General features: G+C 44.4%; 1 protein-coding gene across 3 annotated transcripts in view; it reads right to left on the reverse strand.

The window, feature by feature from the left end:
* The window catches only part of AKAP8L (A-kinase anchoring protein 8 like), a 35,735-nt gene extending 22,397 nt beyond the window's left edge, over window positions 1–13,338 (reverse strand). For all 3 annotated transcript variants that reach the window (XM_084759394.1, XM_084759393.1, XM_084759392.1), the window contains exons 1-2: window positions 13,198–13,338; window positions 2,308–2,382 (exon numbers count right to left, since the gene is read on the reverse strand). In XM_084759394.1, coding sequence (XP_084615520.1) covers window positions 2,308–2,382; window positions 13,198–13,210 — 88 coding nt within the window. In that variant the 5' untranslated portion in view covers window positions 13,211–13,338. The remainder of the gene's footprint in view (window positions 1–2,307; window positions 2,383–13,197) is intronic.
* Between the last annotated feature and the right edge of the window lie 227 nt (window positions 13,339–13,565).

Here is a 13,565-nt window from a genome sequence, read left to right on the forward strand (position 1 = left end):
AGTCCCTCTGGGCACACATTCATCATTAATACCTGGAATTACTTAGACGCTCTGTCGGACTCTCAGGGGGTGGGGGTTGGGGGACTTCAGAAGGAAGCTACAATCTAGAATGTGTGTTCATGAGACCTGCCTCTTCAGAAAAGGCACCTCTACTGACTCTGTCCACAGAGGGAATGAGTTCATGGTTGACAAAGGAAATTTTATTTTATTTTATTTATCTTGAGAGGGTCTTAGTATGTGGCTCTGACAGGTCTGTTATGTAGACCAGGCTGACCTCAAACCTCAGAGATCTGCCTGGCTCTGCTTCCAGAATTAAGGCTTGTGGCACTACATCTGGCTAACAGAGGAAATTTTAAAAGAAAGAAAAGTTGAGTGTGGACTCTACATCTAAAATCTCAGCACTGAGGAAGGAAAGTCAAGAGGACTTTCAAGGCAAAGTATCCCTGGAGGGCAAACGTTCAAGGCAACGTTCAAAGGATACTTTGCAGAATTCTGTCTCAAAAAAAGATAACCACAGTGAGCAACACCAACAGACCACGTGAACACGCTCTAATGGTTCAACATGAAGAATTATAATCCACATGCTCAATGAGATACTAGGTTGTGGTGGCTAATGTTAGTTGTCACCTGGACTTGACAGCTGGAATCAACTAAAATCCAAGCAGCTGGGCAGCCTGGGAGGGATTTTCTTGACTGGATCATTTGAGGTCAGAGCCCATCCTAAATCTGGGCCACACCTTGTGGTGGCACCCCACATAAAAGGTCATGGAAGAAGGAAGCGTTTGCTTTTTGTCTGCTTGCCCTCACTCTTGCTGGCAAGTTCATCTATCTTGTTGCTGAGGCACTCCTTCGCTGGTATGAGAACCTTCTTCTGTCGGATTCCAATGCAGACTGAAGACAGACTGAAGCAGTCTCTAGGAACCTGCCAGGACTCCTGCACCAGATTAGGACTGCTGAAGCACCCAGCATAGAGGACAGATTCTTGGCCTTTCTGTCAGGAGACAGTCACTGGACTACCTGGACCACAACCTATAAGCAACACTAATAAACCTGCTTTTAACATGTATGTGCATTCGTGTGCACCCCACCATATACACACAGTCAGTCAAGCTCCTTTAGAGAACCCCGATTAATACACAAGTAGATATCAACAATAATGTGACCCCAATACTAGAAGAATTAATGCCCTCTCCTAGTTTCCGAGGGTACCAGGCACATACACAATGCACAGGCAAAACATTCATATAAATTAAAAAATGAAAGAAATTATTTATAAAAGTCAATGTATGGATAAACATGGTGCCCCAAGGTGCCTTTAATCTTATCAGGCAGAAGCCAGCAAATCTGTGAGTTTAAGGCCAACCTGGTCGGGCCGGGTGTGGTGGCGCAGGCCTTTAATCCCAGCACTCGGGAGGCAGAGGCAGGTGATCGCTGTTGAGTTAGAGGCCAGCCTGGTCTACAGAGCGAGTCAAGGCTACACAGAGAAACCCTGTCTCAAACAAACAAACAAACAGACCAAACTGGTCTACATAGTAAGTTCCAAGCCAGATAGGGTTATATAGTGAGATCTTGTCTCAAAACAAAACAAAAATCTCTTCCGGATTTATTTTGATGAAAAATGGTACACTGATTTTAAATTTTTATGTGCAAAAGCAAGCAAATTATAAGCAAGACAACTTTTTTTTGTTTGTTTTGTTTTGTTTTTCAAGACAGGATTTCTTTGTGTAGCCTTGGCTGTCCTGGAACTCACTGTATAGACCAAGCTGGCCTCGAACTAACAGAGATCTGCCTGCCTGCCCGCCTGTGCTTCCTGAGTGCTGGAACTAAAGGCAGTGTGCCACCACCACCCAGCTGAAAGACAATTTTAAACAAGAGTCAAAAAGCCAGGTATGGCAGTGCACACGTTTACTTCCAGCACTTGGGAGGCAGAGGCAGGTTTTCTTTGGAGAACACTTTGTAGACAACAAAGTCACATATTCCAATGTCAAAAGGTTGGACATCGCTGCTACAATCTCACTGGCTTTTCCTAGATGTCAAGGGAGCTTTACTGAAGCTGTATCTTGGTCAAGAAGCATATTACTTCCAAAAAATGTGAAAAAGTCAAAGGAGTAAATGATTCACAGCCCAGCTTGTTCAGTAATACATGCTATCCTTTAAAGATTGCTTCAAAGAAGTGTAAGCTATTCAAATGCGCCATAGAACCTTTTATCGGTCTGAGTTTAATTAAGCAAGACAGGGTGACAACAAAGCTAAAAGCAACCAGGCAGAAGGCAGAACAGTCTGGTTCCCACCAGGGGTCACACTTACCATAATCACAGGTGGGCTGGGCACTGGTGTCAGAGTATGTGGACTGCAAAGTGGTTTCAGATCCTTGGACAAAACCTAAACATATGCACAAATGGTTAATATTTCCAAATGAGCCACTGGAAAGTGACTAAAATGGCATTTCAATACAGATTAGCAGGTGGTTCCCTTCAATTGAGAAACCTCTATGACCTAGATTCTATACTTTATTAAACCTCTGAACACATTAACCAGTGGAAAGATAGGTCATGTTTAACTTATTGTGAGGACTACATAAAAACGTGTAAACATGGGCTAGAGAGATGGCTCAGTGGTTAAGAGCACTAGCTGCTCTTCCAAAGATCCTGAGTTCAATTTCCAGCCACGACATGGTGGCTCACAATCCATCCAGGGCTACACAGAAACCCTGTCTTAAAAAGAAAAGAAAAAAGCTACTTCTATTTCAAAGGAAGGTAGAGTTAGTTTTAAAATTATGCTAATGCCAATATTCTAACCTCCTTGCCTGGTGAGGTTTTTTTTTCTTTTGGTTTTTTTGAAATAGGGTTTCTCTGTTTAACAGTTCTGGCTGTCCTGGAACTCGCTCTGTAGACCAGGCTGGCCTTGAACTCACAGAGATCCATCTGTCTCTGTCTCCCAAGTACTGGGATTAAAGGCGTGTGCCACCACTGCCCAGCCTGCCTGGCTGTTTTTTGAGAAAGGGTCATTTTGTGCCCACGCTGGTCTCAAATTCACAATATTACTTCTGTTTTGGTGTTATATATTATAAGCATAAGCCACCTGGCCTATAATTTTAGTTTCGCCATATGAAGAAGTATGTATTGCCTGTGGCATACATTTGTTACCCTAGCACTTAAGAGGGTTGAACTTCGATCATCAAGTGCAAGAGCAGGGTTAGCTACATGAGACTCTGCCTTAAAAACCAAAGTGTAAAAACAGAACAAAAAAACCAAAGTGTGGTGCTCACTTCAGCAGCACATACACTAAAACACCAAGTGTTTATCAGCCTCAGATGTTGTTCAAGATGAAACCCAGGACATCACGCATGCTGGGCAATCATTCTATCTTCAAGTTTTATCCCTAGACCTCTTTGCTAAAACACAGTTACCTATGCTTGGCATGTTTATATGGAAATAAGTATCTATACACTGGGTGAGAATCTCTAACCTAAAATGTGGTTTTTAGTTTTTTCAGTTGTTTTGTGTGTTTGTTGCTTTGTTTTTTGAGAAAGAATTTCTCTTCTCTGGCTGTCCTGGAACTTGCCACTGCCACATGAGTGCTTGTATTAAAGGAGTGTACCACTACACCTAGCTCTAACCTAAAATCATTTATTGTTGTTTTTCAAGACAAGATTTCTCTGTGTAGCTCTGTATACCAGGTTGTCTTGGTACTTGCAATGTAGACCAAGCTGGCCTTGAACTCAGAGATCTACCTGACTCTGCACTCTAAGTGATGAGATTAAAGGTATATGCCATGGCTGGGTGTGGTGGCACATGCCTTTAATCCCATCACTCAGGGAGGCAGATCTCTGTGAATTTGAACAAGGCCAGCCTGGTCTACAAAGTGAGTCCAGGACAGCCAAGGCTACATAGAGAAACTGTGTCTAGAAAAACCAAAAAAGTCATGCACTACCACACCTAGCTCTAACCTAAATTTTTTTTCTTTTTTTCTTTTATTTTTATTTTCAGAGACCAGGTTTCTCTGTGAGCACTTGCTGACTTAGAACTCAATTGTAGGCCAGGCTAGCCTTGAACTCAGAGATCCACCCGCCTCTGCATCCCAAGATCGCAAGTCCTAGGACCACCGCTTAACCTAAATTTTATACACACACACACACACACACACACACACACACACACACACACACACACACACACACACACAGAAAAAAAAATTCTGCCTGCATGCCAGAAGAGGGCACCAGAACTCATTATAGATGGTTGTGAGCCACCATGTGATTGCTGGGAATTGAACTCAGGACCTTTGGAAGGGCAGTCGGTATTCTTAAACCCCTGAGCTATCTCTCTAGGCCCCTAACCTAACCTCTTTTTAACAATATTATGTATACAGTGCTCTGCCTGCACATACGCCTGCAGTCCAGAAGAAGGCATCAGATCACATTATAGATGGTTGTGAGCCACCATGTGGTAGCTGGAAATTGAACTCAGGACCTCTAGAAAAGCAGACAGTGCGCCTAACCACTGAGCCATCTCTCCAGCCCCCTAACCTAAATTCTTAAAGCCTTAAAAAACAAAGCTTTTGCTGAGCGTGGTGGCACATGCCTTTAATCCCAGCACTGGGGAGGCAGAGGCAGGTGGATCTCTGTGAAGTCTAAGACAGACTTGGCTGTTGTTAACACAGAGAAACCTTGTCTTGAAAAACCTAAAAACCAAAAATTGTTTTGTTTCATTTTTTTTTTGGGGGGGGGGAGTTTTCTCTGTGTAACCCTGGCTGTCCTGTACTTGCTTTTGTAGACCAGGCTGGCCTCTGGCCACCTGCCTCTGCCTCCCTGAGTACTGGGATTAAAGGCGTGCACCACCATGATCGGCAACTTTTGGTTTTTGAAGCTTATTGTATGTATGTATGTATGTATGTATGTATGTATGTTGTTTGGCCTGCATACCACAAGCAAGCTGGTACCTGTGGAGGCTGAAGGCATTGGATCCCTTGGCACCAGAGCTACAGACAATTGAAGAGCCATATGGGTGCTAAGAATTAAACCCAGGTTCTCTGCAAGAGTAACCAGAGCTCTTAACCACTGAAGCCATTTCTAGCCTCCTAGTTCTGTTTTGTTTTTTAAAACAAGATTGCTGTACATACTCTGAGCTGATCCTGAATTCATCACTCTGTCTTTAGTCTCCAGATGGTGGGAGTACAGGAGAACAACCATGGCTGGATCAAATCTAAGCCTTCCTAACTGCCAACGTGAGGCCACAGGAGGATACTCAACACCTCACCTGACCTATGTGACAGGCTGCAATTCAAATGCGAGTAGACAAAAAATATTTTATATAAATTACCTTCAACCAGCTGGGTGTGGTGATACACACATGTAATGCCAGCACTCAGGAGACAGAGGTAGGGGATCTTGGTGAGTTCAAGGCCAGCTTGGTTTACAAAGGAGTTATAGGCCAGCCAGGGCTACATAGTAAGATCCTGTTTTAAAACAAAACTAACTAAAACAAAAAAACTTCAGGTTATATGTACAGGGTACATGTGAAATGTAAACGACTTACTGCTTATTCTTGGGTCCCAAGCCACCATTAATGATATTGCAAAATCCAAAAATATCTCAAAGTACTTTCAGTCCCAAGCATTTAGATAAGGGACAGTCACCCACTCTGAAGTAGTCACTATGAATCCAAACACAGTACACCTGTAATCCTATACTTTGCAAGGGCAGAAGCAGGAGGCTTGTGAGTTGTAGATATGCCTAGTTTCATAGAGAGGCCTTGTCTAATATATGATCTTGTACATCTTTTCACACTTAGTGCTAAAATAATGGTTAAGAACCTCTAAGCTCATGACTCAAAAATTAATGGCAACATTTCCAATTAAAACATTTACAACAAAAACAAACATACATCAAATACCATCCATGTGGGTACAAATTCAGTGGAATGCTTACAGCCTAAATACCACCACTCATGAGGCTGAGCCAGAAAGACATGGGTTCAAGGCACTGAAGCCATAGCAACAATAGTCAACAATGAACACTGGATAAGTGCTTCCTTGCTCGATGCTTTAGATACATATCTCAACTCATCCTCATCAAGGCCAGGATGGCAAGATCCTGTTCTCTGTCCAAAGGTAAAAAATAAGTGCTTTTTTTTTTCTTTTCTTTCTGAGACAGGGTTTCTCTGTGTAGCCTTGGATGTCCTGTAACTCATTCTGTAGACCAGGCTGGCCTAGAACTCAGAGATTCACCTGCCTCTGCCTCCTGAATGCTGGGATTAAAGGCCTGTGCCATTATTGCCTGGAAAAAAATAAATACTTTTTAAGTCCAGAAAATTCTGCAAATCAAGGCCTTTCAGAACTGGGGATGAGGTTGGATAAGTCAAGGCTCCCATCCATAGACTTCATGAATAGAGCAAGTGCCCTCTGCAAATGTGGACAATGTACACTGGGGCCAAAGGGACCTGGAGGAATGAATATTATTTATGAATATGATGCAAAATTAATATGGCTTTTGCTCTGTGGTCCTTGGGATGATCTCAGGGCCCCTGGAAGCTAAGCCAACACTACTTCACTAAGCTGTATTCTAGTCCCTAGTATATTTATTTACAAGGTACCACCTGATCCCAGGTGAAGAGACTAGCTTCTTCAAGCTAGAATTCCAGCCGGGCAATGGTGGTGCACGCCTTTAATCCCAGCACTCGGGAGGCAGAGGCAGGTGGATAACTGTGAGTTCGAGGCCAGCCTGGTCTACAGAATGAGTCCAGGACAGCCAAGGCTACACAGAGAAACCCTGTCTCAAAAACAAAACACATACACATACACACACATACACACACATACACACACACACAAACAACAACAACAACAACAAAAATCAAGCTAGAATTCCAAATACACCCAGCTGCAAGAGCCCCAAAAGTGGGGATTGGAGAGATGGCTCAGTTGTTAAGAGCACTGACTGCTCTTCCAGAGGTCCTGAGTTCAATTCCCAGCAACCACATTGTGGCTCCTGACCACCTATAATGTGATCTGATGCCCTCTTCTGGCCTGTGAGTGTATATGCAGACAGAGCACTGTACACATAATAGTAAGTAAATATGTCTTTACTTCAGCTTTAATTCAGCTTCAGCTTTACTTCCCAATAGAGCCTAGGCCTTGAGGAAGGAGAAAAGAGAGATAGAGACTAACTCTCTGCTAAATTCCTGAAAAAGGTTGTTGTGCTCAATTAGATTCCCCGCCAGGGGTCCAGGACCTTCCCAAGATGCCTAAATTTCAAGTACTGATGATTTAATAACTGTCAATGAGAAACACTGAGGTGGGGGGCACAACAGTGGTTAAAAGTACTGCTCTTCCAGAGGACCAAGATTAAACCCCAGAACTCACGGGGTGGCTCACAATTACCTGTAGCTTCAGTTTTATGGATCAGACATACTTTTATGACCACTCATGTGGTGGTACAGATACACATTCAAGCAAAGCATTCAGATAAACAAAATTAAATAAACTAATGTATTTTTAAAAAATTAAAACACCAAGGAGCTAGACAGATAGCTCAGGAGTTAAAGAGAACCTGCTGCTCAATCATGGGGACTAGAATCAGATCCCAAACCTGTATCAGGCAGCTCACAACCACCTGTTAACTCCAGCACCAGGGGTCTCTCTGATGTCCTCCTTTTCTGGCCTCCAGGGCTCCCTTCAGACATGTCTGATATACTCACACAAACACACACACATAGATGTACAGAGATACATATAAATAAAGTAAAATTTTATTTATTTATTTTATGCTTTTCCAGACAGGGTTTCTTTGTGTAGCTTTGCTGTCCTGGAACTCATTCTGTAGACCAGGCTGGCCTTGAGCTCAAGAGACCCACCTGCCTCTGCCTCCCAAGAGCTCAGATTAAAGGTATGTGCCACCACACTTGGCCTCAAAATAAAATTTTATAAAACAATAAACCCACTGAAAGCAAGGCTGGGGAAACAGCTCAGCCAGTAAAGTGCTTGAAGCATGAAGACCTGAGTATGACCCCGACCCATGTAAAGGGATGGGGCTATAGTTCCCAGAGCTATGGAAGAGACAGCCAAATCCTTGGGTTTGTCGACCAGTCAGCTTAGTGTAACTGGGAAGTTCCAGGCTAATGATACCCTGCTTAAAAAGAAAACAAGGTACGTGGCACTAGGAAAATGACACCAAAGTTGACCTGTGGTTTACACATACACACACCTGTACACTTATGCGTGCATACACATACTAAGCATGGAAAATATTCACTGAGGAGTCTCCTATAGAGAATAATCACAATAACGTATCCAGCCCCAACTCCTCCACTGATTTTTTTTTTTTTTTTTGGTAAACTTGTAACAGGACTGCCACCAAAATGCTCCAGGCTTTCCGTAATATGGTCATTTTGAGGTCTTACTGCATTGCTTAAGCTGCAGTAGCTGGAACTACAGGTGTGGATTACCATGGCCAGATATATAATGTGGTTTCTTTTCAGTTTTTTCTGTTTTGCAATGGTGAGGATCTAACCAAGCGCCCCACTGAGCCATAGCTCCAGCCCTGACTTGGTTTGTTCAGTAAGGTCTAGTTACATAACTCAAACTCTCTTGCTCCTCCTGCCTCTATCTCTCCAATGCTGGGATTATAGGGGTGCACTATGGTGTGGTGCGTAGTGTGTTTATATATTCAGGGGACTGAACCCAGCACACATTAGGCAAGCACTCCATCTTATGCTATATCTTTTTATTTGTTCTGCATTTTGAGATATACTCACTTAACTGCCCAGACAGGCCTCAAGCCTGTAACCCTAGCAGTCTGTGAGTGTGTGACCCTTTTATCTTGGCCTCCTTGATGTTGGAATTACAATCTTGTGCTACCAGGTCTGGCACATACTGTGCAATTTAAGTATATTTGTCAGTTTCTGCTGGGGACTTATTCCAGAACAGGCCTTCCCACTTAAATATAAGGAAATTCACAGATGCTGAGGTCACTTTTATAAAATGCCCTGTATTTGCATAAGTTCATCCCATTGTATATTTTAAGTCATCTTTAATTACTTGTAAGACTTAACACGATGCAAATTATATATAAGTATTTAGAGCATAACGGCAAGAAGTTAGTAGAGTCACACCTTTTATCCCAAATATTTCCAAACCTCTATTAGCTGAACCCACAAACATAGAACTTAGAGATGTAGAAGGCTGAGTATGCTGCAACTGTAGTGAAATGCTACATCTTTACAGACATACAGACTGAGTTCAGTAAGAAAACTAAAGAGCAAATGGTTTATGTTTCCTCATGAGAGGATCTTGGTTTCTCCCTGAAGAAAAAACTAAAGATAGGGATTGACAGGTGGGCCAAACCTGTATCCCTACTACCAGACAGACAGACAGACACAGAGAGAGAGAGACAGAGACAGACAGAGAAGAGAGAGAGAGAGAGAGAGAGAGAGAGAGACAGACAGACAGACAGACAGAGACAGACAGAGAAGAGAGAGAGAGAGAGAGACAGACAGACAGACAGACAGACAGACAGAGACAGACAGAGAAGAGAGAGAGAGACAGAGAGAGAGACAGACAGAGAAGAGAGAGAGAGAGAGAGAGACAGACAGACAGACAGACAGACAGACAGAGAAAGACAGAAGAGAGGAGATGAGAGAAGAGAGAAGAGAGAGGGGGGGAAGAGTGTAGCTCAGTGATTGAGCGTTTGCCTGTCATCCAGAAGAAACCAGTGTTATAAATACAGACAGCTGGAGAAGGACACTGACACCAACCTCTAGCTGACCTGCAACGATTCTGCCTTGAGATGATACAGCTCCCCTAGCCCCACCCCACAGTACAGAAGTTTCCAGTGTGACCACTAAGTCATGGAGAAATGACTGACTTGAGCCTTCTGTACTGTTCTATCTTGGATTTTTCTTGTCTGGAGGAAAACAGCTGCCATGATGTTAGGGTTCTTCCAGTGGCCCCACAGAGAAACCCATGTGGCAAACAACCACAGCTAGAATCAATTTGCCAGATACAGGTGTCTGAGTCATGCTGAAGGCAGGGCCTTCAGTGCCAGGCATGTTTTCAGATGACAACTGTCACTTTAAATGTAAGCTAGGCTAGCACCACCAGCTACAGCACTTGTGATTTTCAGAATACAATGAAGGTGTGAGATAAGTGTTTTATAAAAATTCCTGTGGTTGAAGGCCTTTTCCCAGATTTTTTTTTTCCTGCTGTTTTTCTCCTGTTCCCATCCTCCCAACTCCATACTATAGACAGGCTCCAAAGCTGAATGTGTTGCTCTTGCAGAAAGCTGAGTTTGGTTCCCAGCATCAACATTTTGGCTCACTACCACCTGTATCTCAAACTCTAGAGGATGCAACATCCTCTTCTGGCTTCTATGTCATCCACACAAGGTGCGCAGACCCACATATAGACACACACATACACACATAACAGTGGCACATACTTCAAAGATTCTAAGACTTAACTGCTAAGTTAGTGTAAAGTGACTTAATCCAATACAAAGAAAATGAAGCAGGAGGATTGCCATGAGTTCAAGGCCAGCCTGGGCTACATTTAAGATGGGAGGCCAGAGCTGGATGTGGTGATGCACGGCTTTAATCCCTGTACTCAAGGAGGCTGAGGCAGGAGGATCTCTGTGAGTTTGAGGCCAAGGCTACACAGAGAAACTCTGTCTTGAAAAAAGAAAGAAGGAAAGAAAGAAAAAGATGGGAGGTCAGCGCGAGTTATACTATGGGATTCTTAACAAATAAAGTATCTTAAAATATCTTTGAATTTAATAATCTTCTATGGGTTTTGTTTTTTGAGACAGAGTCTAAGTATGCCAGGTGAGTTTTGAAGTATAAGAATGTACCACAAGTCCCAGATTTCTAGTCGGCTTTTTTCCCCCCTGAAATGAGGTTTCTCTGTATCCTGGCTGTTCTGGAACTCACTGTGTAGACCAGGCTGGCCTTGAACTCATAGAAATCCCTGCCTCTGTGTCCCAAGTAATGGGGATTAAAGGCGTGCACCACCACTAATCAGCTTCTTTAAAGGGATAGAACCATATTATAAAGTTACTGCTGGCTTTTTACTTTAAGAAGATGAAAGGAAAACTAATCATTATCTCATTAGTTTGGCTACTTCAGTGCCCACAAAACTCAGAATTACAGCCTATAAGACCTGAAGCTGAAATTCAAGCTTGGCTATTAGTGAACTAATTCACTTTCCTCATCTGTAAAAATAAATGCTCCATTATCAAGCTATCCCGTAACATCCAAGCATTTGCCCTCTTATTCTTTAGTAGCCCTGTTCCTAAATGCAGAAGAATTCAATTCTTGGTCAGACCTGGTAAGGAGAATTACATCGTCATTCTAGAGACATACTTAAGTGATTTTCTTTTTTGTTTTTGTTTTTTGAGACAGGGTTTCTCTGTGTAGCCTTAGCTGGTCCTGTAACTCACTTTGTAGACCACGCTGGCCTCAAACTCACAAATATTTGCCTGCTTCTGCCTCCCGGGTGTTGGAATTAAAGGTATACGCCACTACTGCCCAGCTTAATGACTTTCTTTCCCAAGTAATATTGCTGCAAAACCTCCCAACCTCAGATGTTTGGCAACGAAAAGTTCTTTGTGGTGGAAGCCATACTATGCACTTCAGGCTGCAGAGCAGCGTCTCTACCTTTTATCCACTAGATGTCAGTAGCACTGCATACCAGACCCCTCCACACTCTAAAACACAACAGGACTCCAGATATTGCCAAATGTACCCCTGGGAGGTGAGGCGGGCAAAATCACCTTAATCGAGAAACAGTAGCCTAGGGGATGGTTGTTAGAAAACCCACCAGGTTCAGCTGGGCATGTCACCCATAGGCCTTTAGTCCTAGCACTTGGGAGGCAGAGGCAGGAGTTTGAGGCCAGCCTCGTCTACAGAATGAGTTCCAGAACAGCCAAGACTAACTACATACAGAGAAACCCTGTCTTGAAAAAAAAAAAAGAAAGAAAGAAAAAGAAAGAAATAAAAAGAAAAGCCAAGGTTCTTGGCAAGCTTTTGACCCAGGGGCTTAGGACGACTGGTATTGGCTCAGGTTCCATTCAAAGCTTTGAGCATTCCAAGTAGAACGTGGGTTACCCAGCAACCACTTAAGTTCAAGCCTGAAATACCTCCGGTGGAGTGGGAGGCACTGTCTATGGCGCTGACTGGTAAGTTTCATTGGTCAATGCCAAGGCAAACCCAGGAAGCCTTGGCAACTCACCCAGGAATGATTTAGTCACTTAAGCATATTCCACACCCCATCACCACGCTCATCACCCACCTCCCTCTTTGCTTAAATACCACTGATCTAAGAAGGTAGGTGGTTCCAGCCCTGGATGCTTTAAAGCAGCACTTACTGCTATCTTTACTTTTCTCCTATTCGGCTTAGATCTCTTAAACCTCAGCTCTTCCTAGAGGCTTCGAAGCTATAATGTAAGGGGCTGAATCTCTTCAGGGTACCTAGGGCCCAGGAATACAATGTGCATTAATTTACTGGCCCACTAACGTCTGCCCTCGCCTACAAGCTGCTTACGAAATTTTTTTCTCAATTCATACTGGCTATTCAGTACCTGATTCGGTGAGTTGAGTCAATTAATGTGGAAAGTAGTTATTCTTCGCCAAGGTTCAAGCTCGGCCCTTAAAGCTCCCGCACAGCTCAGAGCCTTCATATATTCACTATTTATATACCGTCCTCCCATGGGGGTTGGGGGAGCGGCTGGCGCTTCTCCCAGCTTCGGACCAGATGAAGAGGGGAGTGGCGTGAGGAAGGATCTGAGACGTTTTGCACCGAAACGGCGCAGGGAAAGCAATGGCGACAGCAGTCGACACAACGGACTGATCTCAAAAGCTCAGGCCTGAAAAAAGCGATGTCTTAGGACGTGGAGGTCCGTGGGGGGGACCAGCCAGGGGCGGAGGTGGTGGAGGCTGGGCCCTAACGTCGACACCCGGAGCCCACGGTCACAGAAGACTCAAGCAAGGCTTCGAGCAGCCAAGAGTCCGCGATGCCCGGCTGAGGTCACTCACTGGGAGCCGAGGCTTGAGGGATGCGACCCCGAAGCAAAGAGCCTGAGGCGCCATTTTGTGACCACAGAGGGCAGTGACCACGCCACCACGGGAGGCGTGGGCGAACCAGGCGTGATTCAGCCCGTCCTTGTCCCACCCAGGCCCGGAGGCGCCCTTACCCTGATGGGCCTACCTGTGTAGCTCATGGCGGCAGCGAATACCCGAGCCGTGGACACAGACCGCTACTCTACGCGTCTGACGCCACAACAATCCCTGGAGCCCCTTCCACACACGCCCCGGCCCCGCCTCCTTACCTCATTGGTTCGTGCCAGTCCCGGCCTTCATGCCCATTGGTTTATCTACCTGTCTATTTCTACAACGCTTCGCAACAGTGGTTGGAGATACTGCCAACCTGATGGCCCCGCCTTACTCCCGCCTCCTGTTAACAAAGGCCTGCGCCTATGGGCCGCCGAGACATGGTGAGGTAGCGCTGGAAGGGGAGGAGTTGCGTGCAACCCTGAGGTCCGAGCCCACGCGTGACACACGCCAGCTGTCTGTTTG

Source organism: Acomys minous (genome assembly GCF_964271855.1).
Source record: "Acomys minous genome assembly, chromosome: 15".
NCBI lineage: Eukaryota > Metazoa > Chordata > Mammalia > Rodentia > Muridae > Acomys > Acomys minous.